This window comes from Barbus barbus (genome assembly GCF_936440315.1).
Source record: "Barbus barbus genome assembly, chromosome: 21".
Classification (NCBI taxonomy): domain Eukaryota; kingdom Metazoa; phylum Chordata; class Actinopteri; order Cypriniformes; family Cyprinidae; genus Barbus; species Barbus barbus.
Window position 1 is genome coordinate 22,716,945 of NC_136749.1, and position 25,851 is coordinate 22,742,795.

General features: G+C 36.5%; 1 protein-coding gene across 1 annotated transcript in view; it reads left to right on the forward strand.

Annotated features, from left to right (window-relative positions):
• The window catches only part of tsnare1 (T-SNARE Domain Containing 1), a 142,061-nt gene that overhangs the window by 83,856 nt on the left and 32,354 nt on the right, over window positions 1-25,851 (forward strand). The window contains exon 9 of the mRNA XM_079444937.1: window positions 21,389-21,461. Coding sequence (XP_079301063.1) covers window positions 21,389-21,461 — 73 coding nt within the window. The remainder of the gene's footprint in view (window positions 1-21,388; window positions 21,462-25,851) is intronic.

Consider the following 25,851-nt stretch of genomic DNA (forward strand, 5'->3'; position numbering starts at 1 on the left):
ACAGTCACCAGATCTCAACCCAATAGAGCATCTTTGGGATGTGGTGGAACGGGAGCTTCGTGCCCTGGATGTGCATCCCACAAATCTCCATCAACTGCAAGATGCTATCCTATCAATATGGGCCAACATTTCTAAAGAATGCTTTCAGCACCTTGTTGAATCAATGCCACGTAGAATTAAGGCAGTTCTGAAGGCGAAGGGGGGTCAAACACAGTATTAGTATGGTGTTCCTAATAATCCTTTAGGTGAGTGTATATATATATATATATATATATATATATATATATATATATATATATATATATAATGCATTGTTCAATAGTAGTAGTATTATATTTAGTGCTAGTACAATTTATGGCTAATAATAAATACATAGAAGGTTAATATTATTACATTAATATGAATTATTATTTTGTACCCATTGCAATATCCATTGTCCATATATTTCACTACTGCTAAAAGGTTTTAAATGTGTTATAAATTATTAATATTAAAATCTTTAAGTTTTAAAATAGATAGTTATATAATAATAATCATCATCATTATCATCATCATAATAACAACAATAACAAATGTAATAGTAGTAGTGCTTTTTAATGGTAGTAAAATTGAATTATTAGTAGTTATAATAATAATAATACTAGTGGTAATACCTTTTTAAGACCAACTCTCAATATTAATTAGTTTCTTATTAGTGTAACGGAGCCGGCAAGACGTGAGGCGTACAAATCCATGTGCAAGCGTTTATTTATAAACATAGTCAAACACAGGCAGGGTCAAACATCAGTAAACAGATATGCTGAGGGCAAGACACAAAGAGTATTCCGAAAGCATGCGTGGGTCATCTATCGGTGAACAATATCCAAAGGGCTTGACAAGAGGGGTAATCCGAGTACACGAGCAATAGTCCAAACAGGGGCAAACAGAGTCCAAACGGCAAGACGATAGGGCAATCCAAAAATACAAAAGCAAGAATCAAAACACAGGTAAACAGGCTAGGCAAGACTAAGACTATGCAACTAGGAGTGGCTCCGTAAAGTAGCTATCAGCTATGACTGCGATAAACGCTAAACAATACTCGGCGATCTGACTGAGGAAGTCCATGGCATAAGTAAGGCATGTGATGGGAATCAGCTGTGTAGTCAGTGCAATCAGCTGTGTGTGTGTCATCAGTGCAATGGATGATGGGAACTGTAATCTGTGATGAAGTGCAACAGTGTAGTGCAACAGTCCATGTTGTGAGCGAGTGACCTCTGGTGGTGAGTGAATGGAAGTTCATAGACCGGATTCGTGACAATTAGCATGCATATTACTAGCATATTGGCTGTTTATTAGTATTATTAGGCATATATTAATGCCTTTTTCTGCATGACCATATCCTTAACCTGACCCAATACCTAGACTTAACAGCTACCTTACTAATTATTAAAAAGCAGCAAATTAGGAGTTTATTAAGGGCAACACATATTCAAATATCACTTATGTGAATATGTGTTACCATAGAAGTATAATATTTACTATAGCTCTATTATACATATTATTTTGATATTCATTCATTAGATAATGGTTAATTATTATTTTACATTAAATTTAATGTACCTCATTTTGAAATATATTGAAAGAGATCATTTTGTTTTTAATATAGGAATTTTATATCAGTTCTCAGACCTCCCTGCAGAAGCTTCACGGACTTCCAGGCTGAAAACCCTGACATTGAAGCACAAAATCTAGAATAACCGTGTCTGGATAGTTTTTCTGTTAAGCTTAAATAATTTTAAACTAAGGCTCGCATTGATTGTTTTCACAGACAGCTGAATTTTTAGGGCATTGTCATTTAAGACCACTTTTTGTGGTCCAACTGCACAAGCCCCACCTGTTCCTTGAATCCTTTGAGCTGCAGCAATCAAGCAATAAATAAGCTGCCAATTTGAATGCACTGAGGCTGTTAGACTGGCAAAGATCAAAGCCTTCTGTATTAGCACAGCAAATACAGCATAGAGCTGAGCACCTCCACTCCCTAAAACAAAACCTACACACCGAGCATAATTAGCCAGCATCTCCCCAGGCACTAGCTTAGCTGGCGCACTCTTCTCCACTACTGTCAGAGCAGCAATGACGGGCATCAGTACAGCTATCGCAAACACAATATGCTCTTTTATTTTCTTGTTTGCAAAAATCAGCCATTTTATGTGCAGTCCCTTGACATCATTCTGGAGATTGCATTATGATTCTGCTTTCTTGGTGAAAGCGCCTTACGTAAGTCTAATTATGCCCCTCAGGACCATACAGGCCACTCAAGGAGACTGAAGAACATTTAAATGAAGAAAGAAGAGGTGCGCAATAGAAAGATAAGACTATCACTTGCAGCAATAGCTCACCCAGAAATGAAAATTTTGTCATTATTTTTTCATTCTCATGTCATTTTAAACCTCTGTTGTTTTATTTCAGTCAAAAACAAAATTAGATGTTTTTGAACGATTATTATACAGATTTTGCAATACAAAATCTCTCTCTCTCTCTCTCTCTCTCTCTATATATATATATATATATAGAGAGAGAGAGAGAGAGAGAGAGAGAGAGAGAGTGAGAGAGAGAGAAAACGTTGAATTCTTAGAAAATAATGCACACCTCGGGCATATAATGCACACCCCCCGTCTCTTAATGCATTGTGTGGCCTTCTTGGGCATCAGTATATGTTTTCACCTTTTGTAATAGTTATGCATGAGTCCATGAATTGTCCTCAGTGTTAAATAATGGATTTCAAAATCATACAGTCAATGTTTGAAAGGGTTTAAATATGCAGATGATGCTGGAAAACCAAAGGATTTGCGGGAGCTGGAGGATTTTTCTGAAGAACAGCAGGCAGTTGAACTGTTCAGGACAAAGAGACTCATACTGTTAAGTGCTTTGACACAATCTGTATTGTTAAAAGCGCCACATAAATAAAGGTGACTTGACTTGACTCATGAACAACTATCACAAAACATAAAAACAGTCATGGATCATCCAGGAAATGACACATAGTATTAAGATTCAAGGGTATGTAAACTTTTGAATGGGGTCACTCTTATAAATTCAGTTATTATTTTGTCTTGTGGAGTACATGTAAACATCTGTGATGTGAAATAGTTTATTCAGGACAGTACTAAATAAAAAATAACAAGCAATGTTCATTATCCCTATATTATTTTGTTTCAGGTATTTTTTTTTTGCACATTCTGCAAGGGGTATGTAAACTTATGAGCACAACTGTATATAGCTTTTAAGATACAACAGTGAGAAACTCTCAAGCTTAAAGGGAGTAAAAAAACAACAACATTAAAGTAGTACATATTGCATATGCCATATAACATAACAGCATATTTGGAACAATATGAGGGAGAATAATATAAATAATGATTGGATTGGATTTTAATTTTTGGGGGGACTGTCACTTATGGAAAGGTCAGGTAGCAGTAGCTGAAAGAATTTAGTTTTTTTGAAATGGCCATATTTAGATTATCTTTCCATATTATGTAAGATTTCTATGTGCTTAGAGCATGTACTGTGCTTTAAAGGGCAAAAGCTACACTATTCACACAACACTTGTATTTCATAGCTCCAGTGAAGTGTGTAGTGATACTTAAGAGTGAAATTTAGGGCACTTAGGAGTCACAAAAAAAAAACAAAACATGGGGGTTACTAGATGTTTCTGTGAGAGCCGCACAATCTGACACTGGGCACAAGCTTGAGAGTCTGATACCGAGTCTGACTGACATTTCAATCTGTCTGTGGCAGGTGTGGAGTATAGTTCTGCATGGTAATACCTCTGTTTTCTGATCAGAAGCTGATGAAAGGCTGACCTTTTTATCCAACCGCCGTATATTACAGAGAAACATTAGTGACATGGTTTATCTGTCCTGCCCTTTTTGAATCTTAGGGTCTGTAAATGTTCAAAGTAGTTTTGATTTTCATATATAAATGATTAGGCTTAAATGGCTGCTGAAAATTCAGCATTGCCATCACAGGAATACATTACATTAATATTTTAAAATATATACTGTATGTGGGGGTATTTTCCCCCACAAGTTTAACAGTGTTTTTATTTTGTTTTTGTTTTTTTGTTTTTTTTATTGTGACAACCAGTTCAGTTGAAGTCAACTGAATATGAGGGTTGAAGATGTTAATAACCCCGTTTTCTTTTTCCAATTTCAACAATTTAGTCTTGATCAACATTCAGAAATTCAGTATATTGGTGACACAATAAATGGTGATGCAGCCGCTGTGGCATTCACACAGGGTTGGTCTCAGACTTTGAGTGAGAGATAGACTGGCATTTTAGAAAGGTAGAACAGCTGTAGGCTCCGTTTGGGTGGTGGGCTTCTGAGGAGACGTGCAGCAGGGGTGGACGGATGGATGACTAGAGTAATGACAAGTACTTCAAGCAAATGATGAATAACACACTTGCAGCATATGCATTTCATATAGAAGTTGAAAAGTGCATTGATGTGGCAGTGAAGTAAGTGGTGCACTTGAGAAAGTCATTCAACACTGCAGAGCCTGTATCATACAATAAAACGGCACAAAGTAGTCATGGAGCCAGATAGCATTGCTTAGAATTTCTAAGTTATTTAGTTTGAATGATAGCTACATTTATTTGAATGACCACACCAGTGCTCTGCTGTGTGAAGAAATGTTCTGTTCCCTGGCTGTCTCCTGTTAAAGTTACGGTGAAAACCTGGTAGAGGTTATTTCTGGTAATTCTTTGTAAAAAAAAAACCAATACATTGGCATTTTTTTCTGCAGGGGGTCTTTTTTGCAGTACCGGTAGTACTGACTCAATTTAGTCAATTTAGCCCGTATTGATTAAACTTCACTTATGGCCGTCTATACAGTGTGCATCATCATAGACTGGTCAATTTTCTTCCTATATGAGATACAAAATAGTACCACCACTGTGAAGAATTATCCGTCTTACAGGGCATGTTGTCTTTTTATATGCTGTGTTGTAGATATGACAGTACCTGTGATGATTTATGATACAGCCATAATCCGATATTCCACTGCTTCACCTCATTTGTGTGTATCACCCACGCATTAGCTCCCCTCACAGGCCAGACTCGTAAGCAAAACTCACTTCAACGACTTTTACGCTTTACAATTTTTATTTATTTATTTATTTATTTTGGGGAGGAGGCTGGAGGTTTAGAATTTTAGTGTTATTCACTTGGGCCAGTGAATATTTAATCTATCTACCTATCCATCCATCCATCCATCCATCAAGATGACAAAAAAAGGTGGTGACTTGACAGAATGTCCTGTTATGTTAAAGGGATAGTTCACCCAAAAATGAAAGGTCTGTCATTAATTACTCACCCTCATATTGTTCCAAACCCATAAGACCTCCATTCATCTTTGGAACACAAATTAAGATATTTATGAAATCTGAGCGCTCTCAGACCCTCCATAGACAGCAAGGGTCCTTACATGATCAAGGTCCAGAAACGTAGCAAGGAGAGAAGTAAAATAATCCATGTGACATCAGGGGTTCAACCTTAATTTTACGAAGCTACGATAATAATTTTTATGCGCAAAAGAAAACAAAAAAATAGCGACTTTATTCAAATTTCTCTCTTCTAGCGCCATTTTGGAGAATATCCGCTGGACGGAAACGAGTACGCTCTTCTGTGTTAACCGCATACCGGATGCACTGTTTTCGTTCAAATCAATGCGTAAATATACGTGGAGTACGAATCCACGTGGTGTGGCTGGCACAGAAGAGCGTACGCAGTTTCCATACGCAAAATTTCTCCAAAATGGAAGAAAGTCATTATTTTTGTTTTCTTTGCATAAAAAAAGTATTCTCGTAGCTTCGTAAAATTACGGTTGAACCCCTGATGTCACATGGATTATTTTACCGATCTCCTTGCTACTTTTTTGGACCTTGATCACGTAAGGACCCTTGCTGTCTATGGAGGGTCTGAGAGATCTCAGATTCCACCAAAACTATCTTAATTTGTGTTCTGAAGATGAACAGAGCACTCACTGGTTTGAAACGACATGAGTAATTAATGACAGAATTTTCATTTTTGGGTGAACTAACCCTTTAAGCAACCATTGCAGTAAAGATTGATGAAGAACAAATTACTTGTAAGCATTACTGTTTTGCATTTAGAATGCTAGCATTTGCCATTGCTAGGTAGTACTTGGTTAGGTAGTAGAAGCTTATTATACGAGTGAGTGAATAAATGATTATGTAAAAATTAAGAAACTGAATACAATTACATATAAATTCAGCTTGTTGCTGTTTAATTGAGGCCTCCTACAGTATTCAGTAACATGTTAAATTTAAAAGAACAAATTATATTCTGACAGACTTACTGAACTAAAGGGGAAAATGTAACTTTTTTTTTTTTTTTTTTTTTTTTTTTTGCGTGGGACCATGCACAACGTACTGTGTGTGTGTATAAATGTATATATCAATATGACACAAAGTGATGTTTTGGAAGTGCAGAGTGAAAGTTGCCTTTTTGGAGTGTTATCCCTCAAAACAGTTTTTATCCTTCTTTTTTTCACTACAGGTGCTCTCACTCACTTATTTCTGATGGTCAGAGCACTCATAGCTGATTGTCTAGCAGTGTGAGCAAACGCTCTTTTTCTCAAGCTATTATGAAGCTATCAGCCACCAACTGACTGTTAGAGGTTTCTTGTTTCTCATTCTGTCATACGCAGTTCACGTTATACTTTCTAACCCTCTCTTGGAGTTACACACACCCAGCTGGCAGCTTCTAAATATGGAGATTTCAGGTTGTTAGCCCCAGGGGAGTTTTGATACATGCTGCGTTTAGTTCAGGACTTGAAATCAGAAACACAGAGGGTAGTCATATCACATTATCTTCACCTAGCGTAACACGTCAGCATCATCCAGGGCACATTTCGGCTCTTATAAATGCATAAAAACACTGCAGTGTTGCTTGACCATAGCTCCATGTACTGTGATATTTACTGCAGTGAGGTTATCACCTCTATATAAGGAACCCTGATTTCACCTCAAGCTATTTCATTTCAAGTGTTCTTATTTTCAGACATACTGAATGTGGCTCATTCTTATTTCCTTTAAATTGGTAAACCATTCAGAAATACAGATTGCAAGAAATACACAGTGAAAAATTAAACCAATTTTCAATAAAGGTTATACTTTAAGGAAGAATAAAACTGTGTGTTTATGTGTGTATAGTATATGTGTGTGTGTGTGTAATTAAATTATCATATTATAAAAATTAAGGTAACACTTTATTTTAAGGTGTCCATAATACAGAGTAATTACTTAGTAGTAGCCGTTGTACTTACATGAAACAAAATGTACTTACCAAGTAACCAAGTTATGGAATAGCCTATACTTACATTTTGTAATTATGTACATGTAATAAGCAGCTACTGTTACACATTGTTACGGAAGCCGACGAGATGTGAGATGTGCGGATCCATTTGCAGGGCTTTTATTTAGAGACGTGGTCATAAACACAGGCAGGGTCGAACAACATCAAACAAGTATGACATAGGCAAGACACAGAGTAATCCTAGGGCAAGCATGGGTCTATGATCAGCGAACGATATCCAGAGTGCTTGAGAAGAGGGGTAGTCCAATAACCTGAACAATAATCCAAACAAGGTATGAGCAGAGTCCGAATGGCGAGACAAGGGTTAATCCAAGATACCCCGGCAGGAATCAGGAAACGAGGCTATAAACAAAATAAACTAAACTGAAGCCCTATTCGCACGGGATTAGTATTACCTGGTGTCCTCCAGTCATTTGTAATAATTGCGGAGGTTGTCTGTGATCTTAATCCCGTGCGAATCGGCCATGTCTGTAATTTGTAAAGTAAAAATTCCCCCTAAAATGACCTACAATATTTCACCGAACACCGAGGTCCTGTGATAACATTAGTCCCATGCGAATCGGCATCTCTGTGATTTGGCCAGCATTTGGTGGGTCGTATATAATTTTTCAAGGTTTTTGATAGTATTTTGGGTGCTGTCATATCGCTACACCATACAATTTACAGAAAGAGAAAGCTGAAAAGGTTTAATGTGTTACAAATAAATCAAGCATAAAGCTTGAGATATTATTTTAACCTGGTGAAATGTAAAATGACACAGGGCACAAAATTTTTTTTTTTTGTTTGTTTTTTTTAATCCATCTAATTGGACCATAGAACAGGACTCTCAAAGCCTTGACATCCGGGTATCCGGGAGATAAGTCAGTAATTTAGAGTAAAATCACAGGCTTCCCTTATCCCGTGCAAATGCACCACACAAAATTCAGATGTTGGGGGGGGGGGGGGGGGGGGTACTTTCAAAATCGGACTCGTAATCCAAAGGTTGCAGGTTCGAGTCTCAGTCTGGCAGGGATTGTAGGTGGGGGGAGTGAATGTCCAGCACTCTCAATACCCTCAATACCATGGCTGAGGTGCCCTTGAGCAAGGCACCGAACCCCCAACTGCTCCCTGGGCACCGCAGCATAAATGGCTGCCCACTGTTCCGGGTGTGTGTTCACGGTGTGTGTTCACTGCTGTGTGTGTGCACTTTGGATGGGATAAATGCAGAGCACGAATTCCGAGTATGGGTCACGGCCGTATGTCACGTCACTTTCACTTTCACTTTCAGATAATACTAATCCCGTGTGAATAGGGAATTCGGAATAGGGCTTAAGACTTAGAAAACACGGAAGGGCTCCGTAATTGAGCTATGAATGAATGAATGAATGAATGAATGAATGAATGAATGAATGAATGATGCATTTATATAGCGCATTTATTGTGTATTGCCGTACACCCAAAGCGCTTTACAATCATGTGGGGGGTCTCTCCTCAACCACCACCAGTGTGCAGCATCCACTTGGATGATGCGACGGCAGCCACAGTACAACGGCGCCAGTGCGCTCACCACACACCAGCTACAGGTGGAGAGGAGAGAGTGATAGAGCCAATCACGTGGATGGGGATTACTAGGAGGCCATGATTGATAAGGGCCAGAGGAGGGAATTTGGCCAGGACACCGGGGCCAAATTCTCCTATCACTAGGAGAGCAATAAACGCAGTGGTTCCCAACCTTTTTTAACTCACGGCCCACACAGCCAAACACATATGTTTCCGCGGCCCACTGCAAAAGAATTTAAACGATCCCGCTTTTTGTGTCGGGTTAACTAAGTACTCGGAAGCAAGGCTGTTAATTGTCTTTATTGAATAAACTGGTAATGTATTGAATAAACAGAAAATATACATAAATTATGATTTATTTGATTTTGACTAGACATTTTTTATTATATTAACATTACAATTTCTATTAATAATAATTGGCGGCCCCCCTGCAATACTGCGGCCCACAGGTTGAAAACCACTGCGCTAGACAATACTGGAACTAAACAAACACAGAATGGCTGGGTAAAGCAGCTACCACTAGGAGAGTGATAAATGTAGAACAATACTCGGAGCTAAACATAAACACAGAATGGCTCGGTAAGGCAGCTAACACTTGGAGAGTGCTAATCGCAGATCAATACACTGCGATCTGTGAAAAGAAGTCCATGGTTTATAAAGGGTGTGAAAGGTGATTGTGAGATGGTTCTCAGGTGTGAGCATGTGATTGAGACAGCTGTGTGTACTTAGTGCAATGAATGATGGGAAATGCAGTCCAGTGTAATGTGAGGTGTGAGAGTAAATATGATGGAGAGGCGACCTCTTGTGGCAGTCGGACAAAAGACCACGAACCGGATTCGTGACACACATATGTAACAGACCGCGTCCTTTACACAGCTACTTATGTAACCAAAAGATTGTTACATATGTGTTGCAGACTTTATACAACGTAATTACAACGCTCTAACATCACACGCAGATGGCAACGTAATCCTGCTAACCTGCGCCCTATCTTTACATCTTCCACTACCCCTCTTTCTTTCTCTGTGGGTCTCTGTAATTGTCAGTCAGCTGTCAACAAAGCTGACTTCATTTCTGCTTATTCTTTACAATCCACACTCAGCATTTTGGGCTTGACTGAGACCTGGATTCGTCCAGAAGACTCAGCAACCCCGGCTGCTCTCTCTATCAATTTCTCTTTCTCTCACACCCCACGTCAAGTTGGCAGGGATGGGGGCACTGGTCTACTCATTTCAAACAATTGGAAATACTCAACCCACTCTCCCCTATGCAATTGCAACTCATTTGAATCTCACGCAATTACTGTAATTGCTCCAATAAAACTCCAGATTGTGGTAATTTACCATCCCAACCCGGCCAAATTCTAGCCACCTTCCTAGAGGAGCTGGACGGGCTGCTGTCCTCTTTCGTGGAGGATGGCACTCCACTCTTAGTCTTCAACATTCATTTCATTTCAACATTCATTTAGACAAGCCTTATGCTACAGACTTCCACTCTTTCCTAGCTTCATTTGATCTCAAATGCCTTACCAGTACTAGCACGCACAAATCAGGCAACCAACTTGATTTAATTTACACACGCAATTGTACTGCACATAACATTCTGGTACAACCACTACATATCTCTGACCATTTCTTCATTGCATTTACATTACATTTTGGTATTCATGTGCCACCAACCCCCCTACTGGTTACTTTTAGACAAACCTACGCTCCCTTTCTCCCTCCCATCTTTCCTCTATATACTCCTCTCTTCCCTCACCTACCAATTTCTCATCTCTGGATGTGAATGCAGCCACTGACACTTTATGCTCTACCTTAAACTCTTGTCTAGACGGCATTTGTCCTCTCTCCTCCAGGCCAGCACGGGCTGCCTCTTCTAATTCCTAGTTATCCTATGTTCTTCGTGAGGATTGGACTAAACTCAGAGTGGCAGAGAGAAAATGGCGCAAATCAAACGATCCGTCGGACCAGAGTAAGTATCAGTCTTTGCTCTCATCTTTTCCTGCTGAAGTCCACACTGCCAAATCCTCCCATTTCCACAACAAGATCAACAGCGCTCCTGACATGCGTAATCTCTTCAGAACATTTAATTCTCTCCTCTGTCTCCTCCACCACCTCCCACAACTTCTATAACAGCTGACAACTTTGCCACCTTTTTCACAGACAAAACTAGATTAATCAGTAGTCAGTTCTCACTTCCACAAATATAGGACCTCCAACCAACCACATCCACTGCTAAAACGCCCATCTTCTCCTTCTGTCTCCTCACTGAGGCGGAATTATGCAAACTTCTGTCCAGTCATGCTACAACATGTCCTCTTGACCCAATTCCCTCACACCTTCTCCAAACAATCTCTCCCACACTCTTACCGGCACTCACACACATCATCAACGCATTCCTCCTCACAGGCATTTTCCCTGCTTCTTGTCTTCCCTGCCACTACAACTCTACAGCATGACTTCACGATCCAGTTAGGTTCATCAACAATTACCCCATCAACTTTGGTCAGAAATCTTGGTGTAAATCTTTGATGACCAGCTGACTTTCAAAGAGCACATTGCAAAGACTGCTCGATCTTGCAGGTTTGCGCTACATAACATCAGAAAGATCAGGCCCTTCCTGACACAGCATGCTGCACAACTTCTTGTCCAGGCCCTTGTCATTTCTAGGCTGGACTACTGCAATGCTCTTCTGGCTGGACTTCCATCAAGCACAATCAAACCTCTACAAATGATTCAGAATGCAGCGGCACGACTGGTCTTCAATGAGCCCATAAGAGCCCATGTTACACCTCTTTTTATCTCCTTGCACTGGCTACCAGTCGCAGCTCACATTAAGTTCAAGACACTGATGCTTGCATATAGAACAACCACAGGCTCAGTACCCGCCTACTTCCACTCACTACTACGAATCTACATCCCCTCCAGAAGTCTGAGATCCGCTAGTGAGCGACGCCTTGTGGTACCATCATAGAGAGGCTCACAATCACTCTCCAGAACATTCTCGTTCACCATTCCCGGCTGGTGGAATGATCTTCCCACCCCTATCCCTGTCAATCTTCAAGCAACAACTGAAAACTCATCTCTTTCGACACTACTTGACTTCATCCTAAACTTAAAACAAAACAAAAAAAACACTTTATCTTTCTTTTATTTATTCCGCCCTTGTACTTATTTGAACAATGCCTGAAACTTGATGTTCTGAGCACTTCATCTGTCTGATTGCCTCTTCAAGATGAATCGCTTTATGTATTACCCAATTTTAAATCACTTTGGATAAAAGCGTCTACAAAATGACTAAATGTAAAATGTAAATGCAATTATAAATGTAAGTGCACAGACATAAGCTACTTAAAATAAAGTGCATCAAGAGTGTACTTCATGTGTATCTGTACTGTACACCTTATCCAGCTGCACCTTAGTTTGATTTAACTCACCAGTACACAGCTTAAATACATGTAATACATTTCTAATTACATTACAATTACATAATATTACACAGGCTTAAGTTACTTAAAATAAAGTGTTTCAAGACTGTACTGAAGTATACAAGTAGCTATGTAACAGACTCGGTCTGTTGGTAACACTTTATTTTAAGGTGTCATAATACAGAGTAATTACCTAATTAAGTACTTAGTAGTAGCCGTTGTTACATGAAACAAAATGTACTTGTCATGTAACTAAGTTATGAAACAGCCTGTAATTACAGTTTGTATTTATGTAGATGTAATAGGTAGCAACAATTTCACTGCCTATTACATGTATATAATTACAAACTGTAAGTACAGGCTGTTCCATAACTTAGTTACATGGTAAGTACATTTATTTCATGTAAGTACAACGGCTACTACTAAGTACTTAACTAGGTAATTACTCTGTATTATGGACACCTTAGAATAAAGTGTTACCGGTCTGTTACATATGTGTAACAGTAGATGCCTATTACATCTACATAATTACAAACTGTAATTACAGGCTGTTCCATAAGTTAGTTACATGGTAAGTACATTTTATTTCATGTAAGTACAACGGCTACTACTAAGTACTTAAAGTAATTACTCTGTATTATGACGCCTTAAAATAAAGTGTTACCAAAATGAATTATAAATAATTAAATTTATTATTACTATTATTATTATTATTATTATTATTATTTACATTACAATTATACACTATTAAGCTTGTGTGGAGAACCATGGGGTTGTTTCAAGCCTTCAGATCATGATAGCCATTTTGAACCTGCACCCAGTCATTTTGTTGGGCCTTTCACTTTAGATCATCAACTTTTATCAGTGACACTGCCAGGATTGCACAGGGTGTACAAAAACTCAAACTGAAGCCAGTATATTCTTTATTAAGAGACGTTCATTTTGTTCAGAGCTGCTTCATTGTGTTAGCTTAAGCAATAATAGTGTAGTTTCAATTTAAGGGGTCATTTAGCAGATGTGCTTATCCAAAAAGACTAAAAATACACTTATTATAGGACAATCCCCCTGGAGCAACCTGGGGTTAAGTGCCTTGCCTTTTGATTACCAGCTCTGAGCTTTAACCACTGCAGCCCAGTTTTGTATTTTAAAGGTAATGTGTGTCACTTTATTTCACTGCTGAAATACTTTCTCCCTATTTTTCGCTAGTACTTTGGCCAAGCTTAATATGTAGAGGCAACTAAAAGTAGGCAATTTTTGGGTTAATATACCAAAAAGTAGAAAAAATTTAATACTTTTTCCCCCCTCACAGTATATTCAGTGTCACACTATTCAGTGTTATATTAGTATTATTCATATACTACTGTAACATTTAATATTTTGAATTATTAGTACTTAAGTAAACTTATTTTAGTTGACTGCCATATGTCAAGTTGCCAAGTCAACATTTATTGCATATACACTGCCCAAAAGTTTGGGATTAGTAAGATTTTTAATGTTTTTTAAATAAGTTTCTTCTGCTCATCAAGGCTGTATCTACAGTCATGGCCAAAAATATCGGCACCCTTCGGAAATATGATCAAAGAAGGCTGTTAAAATAATCTGCATTGTTAATCATTTTGATCTTTTATTGAAACAATTCCCAAAAATCTAACCTTTCATTGGATAATACAAATTTAAAATGGGGGAAATATCATTATAAAATAAACGTTTTTTCTCTAATACACATTGGCCACAATTAAGGGCACTCTTTTATTCAATACTTTTTGAAACCTCCATTTGCCAGTTTAACAGCTCTAAATGTTTTCCTATAATGCCTGATGAGTTTAGAGAGGCCGTTCCTTCATCCAGAATCACTCTATTAGATTCCCAGACCCTTTAGATTCCCAGCTCCATGTTGGTGCTTCTTCTCTTCAGTTCACCCCACTCATTTTCTACAGAGTTCAGGTCAGAGGACTAGAATGGCCATAGCAGAAGCTTGGTTTTGTGCTCAGTGACCCATTTTTGTGTTGTTTTTGAGGTTTGTGTTTGGATTATTGTACGGTTGGAAGTTTCAAACATGGCCCATTATAAGATTTCTAACAGAGTCAGTCAGTTGTTGATTTTTTTTATCTGTTGGTATTTGATAGAATCCATGATGCAATGTGTCTAAACAAGATGTTCAGGACCTCCAGCAGAAATAATGGCCCACAACATCAGAAATACAGCAGAATATTTCATTGTACACATGGGGTACTTTTTATCCCTATGTTCACCAAACCCATCTTGAGTGTTTGCTACTAAAAAGCTATTTTTTTTAGTTTCATCTGACCATAGAAGCCAATCCCATTTGAAGTTCCAGTCATGTCTGATAACTGAATATGCTGGAGTTTTTTTTTTTTTTTTTTTTTTTGGATGAGCTAGGAGGCATTTTCTTGAAACCCTCCCAAACAACATGTGGTGATTTAAGGACTGTTTGAATATTTTTAAGAATTTTTGAATATTATAAGAATATATATATATATTTTTTTTTTTAGGTTTTCTGACCCCGAGGCTCAACTATTTTTGCAATTCTCCAACTGTGGTCCTTGGAGAGTCTTTAGCCACTCAAACTCTCCTTCTCACCGTGCATTAGGACGATATAGACACACATGCTCTTCCAGGCAGTTTTGTAACATTTTATGTTGATTGGATTTATTGCCCTATTAATTATTGCCCTGATGCCGCTTCACTAATTTGTGAAGCTCAGTTATCTTTTGCTGCACATCAAAAATACATATTCTTTGGTTTTTCTCATTGTGATGGATGATTAAGGGAATTTGGGCTTTGTTTTCCTTCCTATTTATATTTCTTTGAAACAGGAAGCTATGGCTGGATAATTTCATGTTCATAATCACCCCAGAGTGCTCAAAATTGTGAATATGAATGGGAATATACTTCAGAGATATTTTACTCATAAGAATTGCTAGGGGTGCCAATAATTGTGTCCAACGTGTATTTGAGAAAAACATTTATTTCAATGATATTTCCCCCCATTTTAAATTCTTATTATACAATGATAGGTTAGATTTTTGTGAATTTTTTAAATACAAGATCAAAAGGACTAACAACGCAGATTAATTTTCACAGCCTTCTTTAATCATATTTACCAAGGGTGCCAATATTTTTGGCCATGAATATATTTAAACAAAAATACAGAAAAAAAAAACTTATGTGAAATATTATTGCAATTTAAATTAACAGTTTTATTTTAATATACTTTAAAATATATTTTATTTCTGTGATCAAAGCTGAATTTTCAGCATCATTACTCCAGTCTTCAGTGTCACATGATCCTTCAGAAATAATTCCTGATTTATAATCAATGTTGGAAACTGTTGTGCTGCTTCATTTTTTTTTTTTTGTACAATATACAATGCTATTCAAAAGTTTGGGGTCAGTACATTTTTTTCTTTCTTTTTTTTAAAGAAATGAATACTTTTATTCAGGAGGCATGTGTTAAATGAATAAAAAGTCATAGTAAAGACTTATATTGTTAGAAAAGATTTCTATTTTGAACAAATGCTGCTGTTTTTAACTTTGTATTCATCAAAAAAATCAAAGAAAAAAGTATCACATGTCCAAAAAACAATATGAAGCAGCACGACAGTTTCAACATTCATAATAAATCAGCATATTAAAATGATTTCTGCAGGATCATGTGACACTGAAGACTGCAGTAATGATGCTGAAAATTCAGTGCTGCATCACAGAAATACATTCTATTTTAAAGTATATTAAAATCGGAAACAACTATTAGAAATTCCAACAAGATTTCACAATATTACTGTTTTTCTGTATTTTTGATCGAATAAATACAGCCTTGATGAGCAGAAGAGACTCTCTTAAAAAAACACAACAAATCTTACTGATCCCAAACTTTTGAGTGGCAGTGTATACATATTTTTACATTTTACATTTTACATTTGTCCTGTGCTGAAAATCATTCGCTTAATTTGGTGTTCCCGGTCAAAAATGACCAGCCTTTTAATAATTGGTTGTAAATTTCCCAATGTGTTATGTTATCGCCAAAATAATGCTCTTTCCAATCAAAAACTGTTTGTCATCATTTTTTTATGATTTATTTCATTTCAGCTTTAAATTTAATTACTGAAAATGATTTGTAATAGTTTTAGTTTCTAGCCTGCCTGACAACAGTGATTCTGGCTCAGCCAATGGTGTGAGTTTAGGGCGGGGCTACTCGTATGTTTGACCTATGACAGATGGATAGTGTTCATGAAACCTGTTTGAAAAAAGTTTTTTGTAGTTGTGTTTAAAGATGCCAGTGGAGCAGAAATGGCTCATTTAATCTTTGAAATTATGCTGTTTTATTTTAAATGAAAAAGGTTGAATTGGCTGTTAATTTTTGGGACTCGCAAAAACAGTTATTTTGGTGCATTTTTCACCAGTAACACCAGAGGGCTCTCTAAAGACCGAAGATATATGATCATGTTGGACTTTATTAGATTATTTCACATTATTTCACATATCTTGTCCATCCATCACCTGTCTGTCAGTTATTTTAAAGTGGACACAAACCACAAATAATTTCTCAACTCTCCGGGAAGTCTCAGCAGCCCTACAGTATATAGTCAATCACTACAACTCTCCTATCCGTCTTTTCCTCACACAAATCTCTCTCTGAGCTTTCCTCAGTGTTTTCTTGTCTTAGATAGGCCTTCTGATGGCTTACAGTCACTCTAACATCCACTCCTGTCAGTCTGTGCTCCTGCAAAACTTCCTGGCATGTTGCATTCATAGAAGTGTCAGTCATCTTCTGTTTGGGAGAGTGTGTTTATTCCATGACATCTAGCCTTATCAGTCCACACATTTAATTGTGTGGCTGCAGCGGTTGCTGTCAGCGGCTCTCGCTGAAGTGTGTGTGCGTTTGTGGTGCAACGCAGACACGACTGTCAGATGCAGCAGATGTCTGACATTTTGTATCTAATTAAACAAAGGCGGCCCCTTTGAGTCCTATCAGACCCGTGTTTGCACGCTCTCTGCCTACATCTTGGTCTCTATCTATCTCTTTCCAAATAAAAACAGAATGATGTTTGACATGAGCAACTTCATCACAGTGCTAGGAAAAAGAACATCGATCTGATCCACATGACACTTGGACTGTCTTCTGCTGTTCAACATTAAGGCTAGGTTTTGGAAAGGAAAACCTGGCACATTTCTTGTTTGTCAGAATATGATTGGAATTTGCAAAGCCATTATTGATGAAATCTAGTTCATATTTTGAACATGGTAAATATAGTACAAATTGAAATAAATAAAATGCTGAACCTACAATTTTATCAAAGAATCCTAAAAAAAACTTATTTTTTATATTTAATATTTAAAGGTTTATATAAAAGTTTATTTAATATTAAGCTTTAAAAAGTGTATTAAATATTATTTAAACGTTTATTTAATATTATGTTTATTTAATATTAATATTAAGCATAACTGTTTTCAACATTGTTTATAATAATAATAATAATAACAATAATAAATGTTTCCTGGGCACCAAATATTGGAATAATTTCTGAAGGATCAAGTGACACTGAAAATTGGAAGAATGGCTGCTGAAAATTCCGCTTTGTTAAAATATATTACAATATAAATCAATATATTGGATTTTATTTACCTAGTTAAACCTAAAAAAAATATCACTGTAATGTTTTTATTATTATTATTCTTTTGTGATTATATAATTTAATATTGTGTGCGTTATCATATAAATTATTTAGTTAACTTAAAATAACGTCATATATCCAACAAATGTTGTTGTTTTTTTTTCTTCGATTTTTATGTTGGTGACCAAACAGTTAATGGTTGCCAACAACTTCTTTTTTGGTTTCCAACGTTCTTCAAAATATAATCTTTTATGTTCACCAAAAGAAAGAAAAACTAGTACAGATTTAGAACAACTTGAGGGTGAATAAATGGTGGCAAAATTTTAATTTTTGAGTGAACGTATCCCTTTAAAGAAGAAGAAACTATTTGTCTTCAGTGTGGAAAGAAAGCCAGTAAGCTTTCTTACTGGCTACCGAAAATGGACATGACTGGATTCCACTTAGTTCAGCGAGGGACATAATCTGCAACAGTATTTGTCAAAGTTTTGGTACTCTTTAGATCTATATCCATGATTGATCTGAACTGGGAAGTTACAGCTGTAGAACTGCCAACTGCTTCATTGGTTCATGTTACCCAAAGCACTCAACCACATCTCGACCACTCAAAGTGGCCCGTCTGTGAAGCCGCCTCCACTGCACACAGTCTCAGGGGATAGCTAGACAGTGGGTCTTCATGAAAGGGTAACATGAAGAGGAACAGTGGGTTTTGGGTCATAAGTGAGCTCTGGAACTCTGTGTGCTTATTATAACCCTTATAAATTATGTAAAGTGGCACACCTCAGCCCCCAGGGCTACCCAGACTCCCCCTGGGCAGAAGGGCACAGAGTGCTCTCAAAATCAATGCGTCACTTTCTGACTTTATACAGTATATAAAGACTCGAACATACTCATGTGCATGTTAACTTGCATGTAAACATAGGTTTATTTACTGTTTTGCTTATTTGTTTATTGCTTTTGGTGGGTCTAAAATATGCATACTATACCATTAAAAGTTTTGGGTCAGTAATATTTTCTATGCTTTTTATTCAGAAAGGGTGCATTAAATTGAGCAAAAGTGACGGTAAAGAAAAATCATTGCTGTTCTTTTGAACTTTTTATTCATCAGAGTCCATTTTAAAAAAGTGTCATGGTTTCTACAAAAATTGTATGCTGCACAGCTATTTTTTTAGATTGATAATAATAAGAAATGATTCTTGAGCACCAAATCAGCATATTAGAATGATTTCTGAAGGGTCATGTGACACTGAAGACTGGAGTAATGATGCTGAAAATTAATATTTACCTTCACAGGAATAAATTACATTTTAAAATATACTACAATAGGAAAAAAACTGTAATATACACAGCCTTGGTAAGCATAAAAAAAAAAAAAATCATTTTTAATGTTTTTTTTTAATGTAAGATTTAAAAAAATCTTATACTTCAATATTTTGGCTGCATTTTTGACCAAAGTGTCCTTAAAAGACTATTTTGAAAACATTTTTCCAAACCCCAAAATTTAAACTATAGTGTACATATATGTTATTTTGTATATAATATATATATTTATATGTTATACTATTATAGTGCATATCTCACCAGGCAGATGTCATTATTGTATGTTTTATAGATAATACAGCAAATTGTTTGTTTATTACCGTTAAATTATTTGTAATTTCTTCATATTTCATCAGACTTTTTTTCCCCCAACCTTCCTTCGGTGTGTTGAACTGTGTTTGCTGGTATGACTTATGCTTTGATTTATTCTGAATTCAGTGCCTGTTAGCTACAAACCCAATTCTCAAAGGGGATGCAGCTCCATGGAGAAGTGTTTACTAAAGCAGCCATTCTAAACATTACAGTAAATGAACTTATGATTGCTCTAACTACATGTGTATCGTGCTGTTTTTTCTTCACCATCCTTTAAATTTCTCCCATCCAATCAAGCGTAATGACACTCCATATCCTGTCGTTTCTACACACTGAATTTAAATTGCGCAAATGCCTTGGTGGGAAAAATAAATATGTTGCTCTGCGATGGTGCTGACGGCCACAGAGAGAAAATGCAGAAACTCTTTAGTAATGTGTGATTTGCTAGGGGCCATTTTGGCTCTGGCCAAATGGTTTGTGCCAAGAGCCAGGGTGGCTGCCAGTTTCCCAAACAATTGCAGACACCTGTGATGAATGGTTCAATGGTTTGAGCTCCACTGACCCAGCTGCACTTGCATAGGGTTGTGTATGGAGACAAAAAGACCTGTGAGCAGGAGATAGACTCAGGCTTTAGAAGACACCATGTTGCTTCAGGCCTGTGTGAAGGGAATTTTGACATGAAACAGCACCAGAAGAAGAGCTTTGCTTTTAACATGTTTGTTCTCTATGTTGTATGTTTTTGATATGATATGACTGAGTATATTATGATCGTGTTTTCACAATAACATAATTTGAGTCGCCAACTATAACATGGTCAACTATAACTATACCAGTATTTCACAATTTTTAATACCAATTTTGATTTTCCACCTACTGAATAAAAATAGCATCTTTTAAACTTTAAAATATATAATATTAACTATAATGTATAATACAAATCAGTCCATTTCGCATTTATTTTTATTACTTTTTAAAAAGAAAATCAAATGACCAGAAGGTACAGAAACCTAATAATTATGATTATAATTATTAACTATACCAGTATTTCACAATACTTGATACCAAATTGAATTATGCATTGAATAAAAGCATCTTTTAAACTTTCAAATATATACAAATAAAAATATGAAATATGTATAAAATATACATAAATAAATGAAAATATGAATATCTACAAATTTCAGGGTTATTATTAATCTGAATCTTTTATTTTTAAGTTATTTTCAGTTTATTTTAGTTTAGTTCCACTATATTGTCAAGTTTTATTTTTTTAAATATAGTTTTTATTTAGTTTTAGTATTTTTTCCAAGTTAATATGCTAAATGGTGTAATTTAAAATCAGTTGTGTTAAATTTCTCTGAAGTTACCATGCAATTAAAATATAATTTATTTATGGCTATTTTTCTTTCATTGTAGTTTCTTTGGGAGTCGTGAAAATGTATTTTTTAAATACATTATAGTAATGTTTACTATTTCAGTAATGTTTTAAAATTAATTAAGTAATGCACATAGTCTATTAGGTATAATTAGTATAAAGTTTATATATTATTGCTGATCTACACCCACTTATAAACATCAGCTTCTGTTTATGTGTGATAATGTGTAATTGGTCTTCATTAAGATCCGTTTCCTTTCTGTCTCTCTACTGCGTTTGTTGTTGTTTAATTTATTTAAAGTAACAAAAGAAGCATGAGACTGCATAAAAGATCACTTCAGAGCACTGTGATGTTTGCTTTACTCGCCTCTGAGCTGCAACCTTTGTTTTGATTTTGCAGAGAGACATGCTGGATGTCAATCAGATTATGAAGGACTTGGCCAGCATGGTGCATGAACAAGGAGACACCATAGGTGAGATCTTATTTGTTTGTGTGTGCGTTCGTGGCTCTGTGTTTCCAGTTAAGAGTATATTGACTCATCCTTGTTTGTCTGGCCTTTTATTGATAATCACTTCTCCCCCCATATCTATCCCATAATCCCCTGCTGTGCTGAGGTGAAGTTTCAGAGGAGAGAACAAGACATCACCTTCACCAGCTCAATACATGACAGACAGAGAGCTAGTCTCTACAGGCCTCTGGAGGAGACTAAGATCAGAGAAGATCCTCAAAGATTCAATTTATAGTTAACAGGCAGAGAAAGACAGACCGAAATTAAATGGGAAGCATGATCTAGGAGCTGAGTCCCTGGTTACATGCAGAAAGCAGGGATAATAGTGTTGTTGCTTACTTGTTTGGAAAATGTTTAGCCAAAACCTTTGACATTTTATCTTGGTCACGTCAGCAGTCATGACCTGTCAGTTACATTTTTGAAGCCAAGCTGAATACAATCAAACTAGAAAACATTTATATTATTTTTGTATAGTCAGTATTTGATATTTTTAAAATTCTAATTTCTCCTATTTTTAGATTGTTTTCCATTATATAACAGGCAAATAATAAAATTAATAAAATATTTTAAAATATCCAAATTAATTTTCATACTAAACATTATGATGCTGAGATGCTTAAATTCACTTGATTTTAGTATTTTATTTTTAAATTATTTATGAATTTTAGTATAAAATAGAAATAATACAAATTGATTTTAATATCAGCCAACATCAAAATAAGTATTGGCCTTTCTGTATCGGCCAGAATTTTAATATTAGTGATATTACTACAAATGAAAATGCTGTATGATTGATGTTTCACAAATCTTGGGGGCGTGAACCATTACTATGTGGCTCCGCCCACATGTTATAATGTCTGAATTTATATTTTTGCCTTTTCTGTACTGAAATATAAATGAAACTATATGAAAGTCATATGGTTTTCAAAAGATATGAGGGCGAGTAAATACATTTTTAGGTCTGTCCCTTTAAGATTTTTCATTTATTGCACATTCATGTCATTCTTGTGCTCCCTTATGTATTGTTGAACACAGATTGCTGTGTGAGTGAGCATTAGCATTTCATTCACCTCGGTTAATAAGTGGCATGTGATTGAAAACTTAAAAAGTAAAAGATTTTATAGAGCTGAATATGAAATTGTTACAAAAGATCAGAGACCCATGGCCTCTCTGTTGGAAAATGCCCATTCCCGTTCTAATTGGTACCCATCCAGCACAGTGTCCTTTCGTCCGGCTGTTTTAATTAATCCTGTGTGTACTGTACATTCAACAGGCCAAATGAGTAAAGATACTATTCCTTCAGGAGAGGTTAAGGATGTGCTTTGCACATTCTTCATCCTAATTTAACACCCTCGCGGTCACAATACAACAGCAGCCCAAGGAAAAAGGAGCGAAAATGGAGAAGTATTACAATAAGGAAGGAGTTCACGAGAGAAAAGGGAGATTGAAACTTTCCTTGTCCCCAACTTCCTTCCTCGCACGGACACTTAACATTTACACAGGGAAATGATGTCAGACACGTTGAAGGTTATCACAAGTTATGACTAGCGAAATAACCAGAATCTAGTGGGACACACAGTATACAATAAACCACCCAATAGCGCCGTTCTGCCCTTTAGAAGGACACTTGAGGATGTAGGTGGACAATATTTTGTTTTGTTTTCATCTATGCCACTTTTGGGTCTTCTCATTGTGCTACATGCATTATGATTTTCCTATTTAATTTTTTATCACCTTCTGGTTTCTCTTCCCCTGAAAACTTTGTTTAAAAGATTCAAAACATTAACAAAAACTATTAGTATATGATACTAAAATAACACTGATTATGAGTTTCCACTTTTGTTGCCTAATTAGACAGTTCACATCAAGTTTTGAAAAAGACCTATGTCAGTCACATACTGCAAGCCACTCAACTCATACTTCTTTCTCTTTTTCAACACACTGAGCACATACAAGGTCTGGATGGGGGGATTTAGGACATGTGTGCCCCTCCAACTGTCATCTTTCATATCAAAAAGATTTTATTTTTCTCTTTAAAGCCACAGCTTAAGAATGAAATGAAAGCTGCTATTCTTCATGTGGTCGTGATATGTTTCTGGAGATATGCCCTCCTGCAGAGCATTTCTGTTTTGCTCAGAGTCCATTAGAGTTTAAAGAGCTTGAAATAGACGTTGTTAAATTGCTCTTTGCCTTTGTACTCAGGGTGTTTATTAGGATGTGGATGTGAATAAAGTCTCTGTGGATGGCCGTGATTGGAGGGGTGGCGTTAGGACAGAGGAGGCAAGTAAACAGTGCAGGAAGTTTGGATTGGTGCTTTTAGCACAGCCTTATGGAAAGTTGAGCTTCTGTGATAAAGCCAGAAAAAAGTCATGACATGTACCTGAATAAAATGGGTTGTGCTGTGCTATTAGTTGTCCAGTGACAAAAGAACATGCAGAAAACAGTACAAGGAAATATATTATATACTCTTATGCTAGTATATAAATATACTAAATCAAGTACAATATGAAATCTAATAGAATCTCAGGAACTTTTTCTTCCTCACAAAATTCTCGATCGCACAGACTCCTATTGAAATTATTTTGCCCACGATGTTAGCATGATACATCCATGATAGCCTTTCTCAAGTGTGCTTGTATTGTGTGCCACAGCTGTCTCAACACTGATGCCGTTCTGTTTATTTACCGCTTTAGCAATGCTTAAGGTTATCTGTGTGCATAGTGCATCTATTAATTCTGTAAAGAGGTGATGTGATTCTGTGGCTATGAATGCTAAATTATGTTTCAAACGAATTGGGTGTTTGTTTTACGGCTCAGCTATGTGCCTCCCTAATTGGTTGATTCTTTAATTATTTCTAGCCTAATGTTTTCAGGAGTATTCACCGTGCGCACGTTCGAGTCAGTAGTGACCAACTGAGGAGTCTCTAGATAAGAGCTCGTCAAGCCTGCTCACTTAGAGTCATTATAAAGTATGTCCCTGCAATTCTTAAATGGATTGAGGATGATGGAAATTAAAAAAGCAACAGTTGTATTGTGTTTACAGAGAGGCTGTTTGCCCATGTTTGGCAGTTGATAACATTAACGTATTACACAGAGCGGGACTCTGCATATAAAAAGCCGAATTAAAAGAGGAACAAGAGCTGGTGTGATTCAGCTAGTTTAAAGCACAAACAGTACTGGCCTTTTTGGACCCCAGTGATACACACTTCATCTGCAGTCATCTGTTTGCAGCTGAGCTAGCTATGCATTATGGTTAATGGTACAACTTTATATATATATATATATATATATATATACACACACACACACACACACACACACACATATATATACATATTAGGGGTTGAACGACTTTTGATTTTTTAAAGTCTACTTTTATGTGATGAAAGTCGAGTCGAAGTCGACTAGTCGCTGATGAAGTCATTAATGAACAAATTAGTCTGGAGTTGTGACAAACACCTTGGCTTGTGCACAGCTATGGCATATGACACAGTGCTGCCCACATGGCTATTGCTCCTATAACAGCTTATTTGTATCACTTCTTTTGTCTTTGGGTCGTTATATTTCTCACAGATTTCTGCTCGTTCTAAATCAGACACAGATACATAGCACAGTAAAGATTACATTCATATGAATGAATGCATTAGTGAGAGCGATTGCGCGTGTGAATTAATTCTACCTGGCAGCGTCTTTCTACTAGTAGTGAAGCTGTGGGATTTAGTTAAGAAATATATGCTTGAATTTTTCAGTTTCTAAGTTATTTTGAGAAATCACAGAACATTGTTGACATTACATTTCCGCGCTGAGTGATTCTGTGCGCACGATCTGCATATTATACGTGCTATACTGTCTGTAGCCTGTGTGTGTGCGTTACAGTGTATGGAGTTTATTTTGTGTCTTTTTTCATTCAATCAAACATACTGTGTTTGAGAGCAAAACTGATTATTTTGTACTTAAAAAATTCATTTAAAAAAATCTTCTTAAGGCTCAAAAATAAACCTTTCTCCACAAAAGCTGGCATGGCAGTTCTACTTCTGACACTGGAAATGTTCCTGTGCATATCGGGCACTGGGCTTCAAGTGCCTACACATTAAAGACAAAAATGTATGCAGGGCAAATTTTGTAAAACAGGAATTGATCTTTGACAATGTTCACTTTAGCTTTTGCTTGTGTACCTCCTGAGGGTGATTGCAACATTGGATGATGTTGAATGAGGTCTAAGATTTTTCAACACCAAATCTTCTTCCTGCAAACAGAAAAGAAAAATGTGATGTTGTACTGATAGTATTCTAGGCTGCTGGGAGTAGTCACAAATAAAAACAACCCTTATAAGTCAGGGGCATATTGAAATGTGG